The 2,755-nt window shown below is 40.0% G+C and overlaps 1 protein-coding gene across 1 annotated transcript in view; it reads left to right on the top strand.

The window, feature by feature from the left end:
• The window catches only part of LOC108526419 (UPF0609 protein C4orf27-like), a 22,715-nt gene extending 20,389 nt beyond the window's left edge, over positions 1-2,326 (top strand). The window contains 1 exon segment of the mRNA XM_017867161.1: positions 2,241-2,326. Within this exon segment, the coding sequence (XP_017722650.1) occupies positions 2,241-2,326 (86 nt within the window).
• The last annotated feature ends 429 nt before the right edge of the window (positions 2,327-2,755 follow it).

Below are 2,755 nucleotides of genomic sequence, written 5' to 3'. Positions count from 1 at the left end.
GGGAGAGAGAGAGAGAGAGAGAGAGAGAGAGAGAGAGAGAGAGAGAGAGAGAGACAGGAGAGACAGGGTTTCACTCTGTCACCAGGATAAAGTGTAGTGGCACAATTACCCTGTCTCGGCCTCCTGAGTAGCTGGGACTACAGGTCTGCACCACCATGCCTGGCTAATTGGTGTTTTTGGTTTTGTTTTCCACGTAAAGACAAGGTCTCACTCTGTTGCCCATGCTGGTCTCAAACTCCTGGGCTCAAGTGATCCACCCACTTCAACTTCCCAAACTGTTGGGATTACAAGTGTGAGCCACTGCACCTGGCCTGTAATTGCGTATAATTTTAATTAGTTTAAGTTTGTAAATTAAAACGGGATTAAATGTTTCTTGTATTCATTATATGTTGACATAATACTATTTTGGGAATATGGGTTAAATACAATACCTTAATTTCACCTGTTTTTAATTTTTTTTAGCTCCTCCTCCTCCTGCCCCAGCTGTTTCTTTCTTCATGTGGATACTGGAAAAAATGTAGCCCATATTATATTACACTTGGACAGGCTGATCTGTCCTATATCTCCTCTTTGAAGCCAGAGGCAATTCGTCTCTGATGGGACCAGTGTGGGCTCTAGCTACTGGTCAGTCTTCTGCTTCTGCTCTAAGTCATCTTTTCTTCATGTCTCTGCTCACAGAGAGAACTTTAAAAAGTATGATTACTGTGTCATTTGGGAAAGGTTAAGCACATTTGTTGTAGAGATGAGCAGTCTCTAAAACTTTTGGGGTGATGGATGTTAAATTGTAGTGCCCTGGAGTAAAGCCTGTTACCCTACTGTAGGTGGGGTTCTGGGGTTTTATGTCCAGTCTAATATTCTAGGCATGAGAGCCTTCTGTATTTAGTTTTGAAGTGGTAGCAAAATGTAAGAATGAAGGACCTAATCTTCTTGCTCTTGCCTAGTGTCCTTTGCCAGGAGGTACAATTGACTGGCAGTTTGTTAATGTGACAGTGATTAGCAAATCACAACTAAGTTTGTTCTTAACCCTTTGAAGCTTCTTACAATGATATTTTAAGGGGGGCTAAACTGGTTGTAAATCACATCTTCCCCAGTGTGTAGGATTGGGCAAGCTTTCCAACACCTTTGTTGCTGTCTCTTTACCTGTAAGCTGTGTCTGCACACGTGCACGAGTGCATACCAATCCACAGATCATTTAATTCTCATTTAACCTACTTTGTAACCAAGTCACAGAGAGGCAAAGCGTCTTGCCCAGGTTCACACAAGCATTCTGATTCCATAGTCAGTGCCTAAATCAGCACAGTAATTCCCAAACCGTAAAATACATGTGACTCACTTGCAGACATTGTAAAACTGCACTCTATCAGTCGGTCCAGAATGAGATCTGAGACTGCATACCTGTCATGCTCCCAGGTGATGGTAATGCTGCTGCTCTACAGACCACCCTGAGAGGAGCAAGACTAAACCAGTAGCTCTCCAGCTTTAGCATGATCAGAGTCATCAGGAGGGCTTGTCCAAACATACACTGGCGCTCTCCCCACCCTCCCCAAGTTTGAGTTACAGGGTGGGTCCTGAGAATTTGCATTTCCAACAAGTGAAGTTGATGCTCCTGATCAGTGGTGTACATTTTGAGAACCCTGCTGTAAACTATATTATACCACTTTTCTTTTCCCACCTCATAGATAGTTAGCAGTAAAAATAATCAAAATGTTTAACAGCCAGAATGACAGTCATTGACCAATCCAAGTAGCGCTTGACCTGCTAGAGAGGCCCTAGCCATAAATAAGTAGAGCCATAAGATGTGAACCAGTGAGTAGCAAACTTAATTGTTCTGAGAATGAAATAACATGTAAGAGTTATAAAAAGGTTTAGCACAGTACGTACCACATGTTAAGGGCTAAATGTTTATTATGATCAATAAAAAGGTGATATATGTAGATAATAGCAGTAATCTAAAATCTTTTGATAAACCTAAGGCAGTGACTCTTAACAGGGATTGCAAGGTGGTACATGTTGGGGATCGGGGAGAGAAGGATTTTGAGGATAAAGGGACTATGACCTGAAAACCCACTTTCAGCATAACTGTTCTTACAGAATCAGTTAAGGAAAAGAAAACTTAAACTTTTGACTGGGAATACACTGGAGAGAATAAAAAGTATTTGTGGGCATAGTTTGGGGTGAGAAAAAGTTGATGAAACCTAAGGGAATAAGGAAACTCAAATTTAATTTGGTTTTATTTTCAGGATATGCCATTAGTCTTCTAGAGCAACAAGATTGCCTCTTTGAATGCCAGGTGCCTGTCCCTAAATTGTGTTCGCTAATCACTTGAGGGTGTAGCTAAAATGATTTTGGAAGTAGCCTTTGTTAAACAAGTGCTTTTTTATATATTTTCTGCTACTTATTAAGATATCTGCTGTGTTCTCTGCTTAATGTTATATTTTATTTTCAGTATTTTCATAAAGTTGCTGGCCAGCTTTTTACCTCTTGCATATAATCTGTTGAAGAGGAATCTGTTTGCAGAAACTGTTAAGGATCATCTGGCAAACAGAAGTAAAGAGAACATAGACCAACTTGCTGCATGAGTAAGGTGGCTTGTTTGGTGTACAGTATTTCAAAGGACTAGTATTTAACTTGTAATTTTGTTTTGTTTTAAGGAATACAAAAAATAAACATTTACTAAAAACATTTGTAAGGTTCTTCTGCCTGGTTTTCCTTCTTTAATGTACAAGCAAATGGCAGTCAAATCATCTAAATGGTG

Source organism: Rhinopithecus bieti, unplaced genomic scaffold (assembly GCF_001698545.2).
Source record: "Rhinopithecus bieti isolate Rb0 unplaced genomic scaffold, ASM169854v2 scaffold_3067, whole genome shotgun sequence".
Classification (NCBI taxonomy): Eukaryota; Metazoa; Chordata; class Mammalia; order Primates; family Cercopithecidae; genus Rhinopithecus; species Rhinopithecus bieti.
The sequence above is the reverse complement of the archived record's forward strand: the minus strand, read 5'-3'. Positions and strand labels throughout refer to the sequence as shown.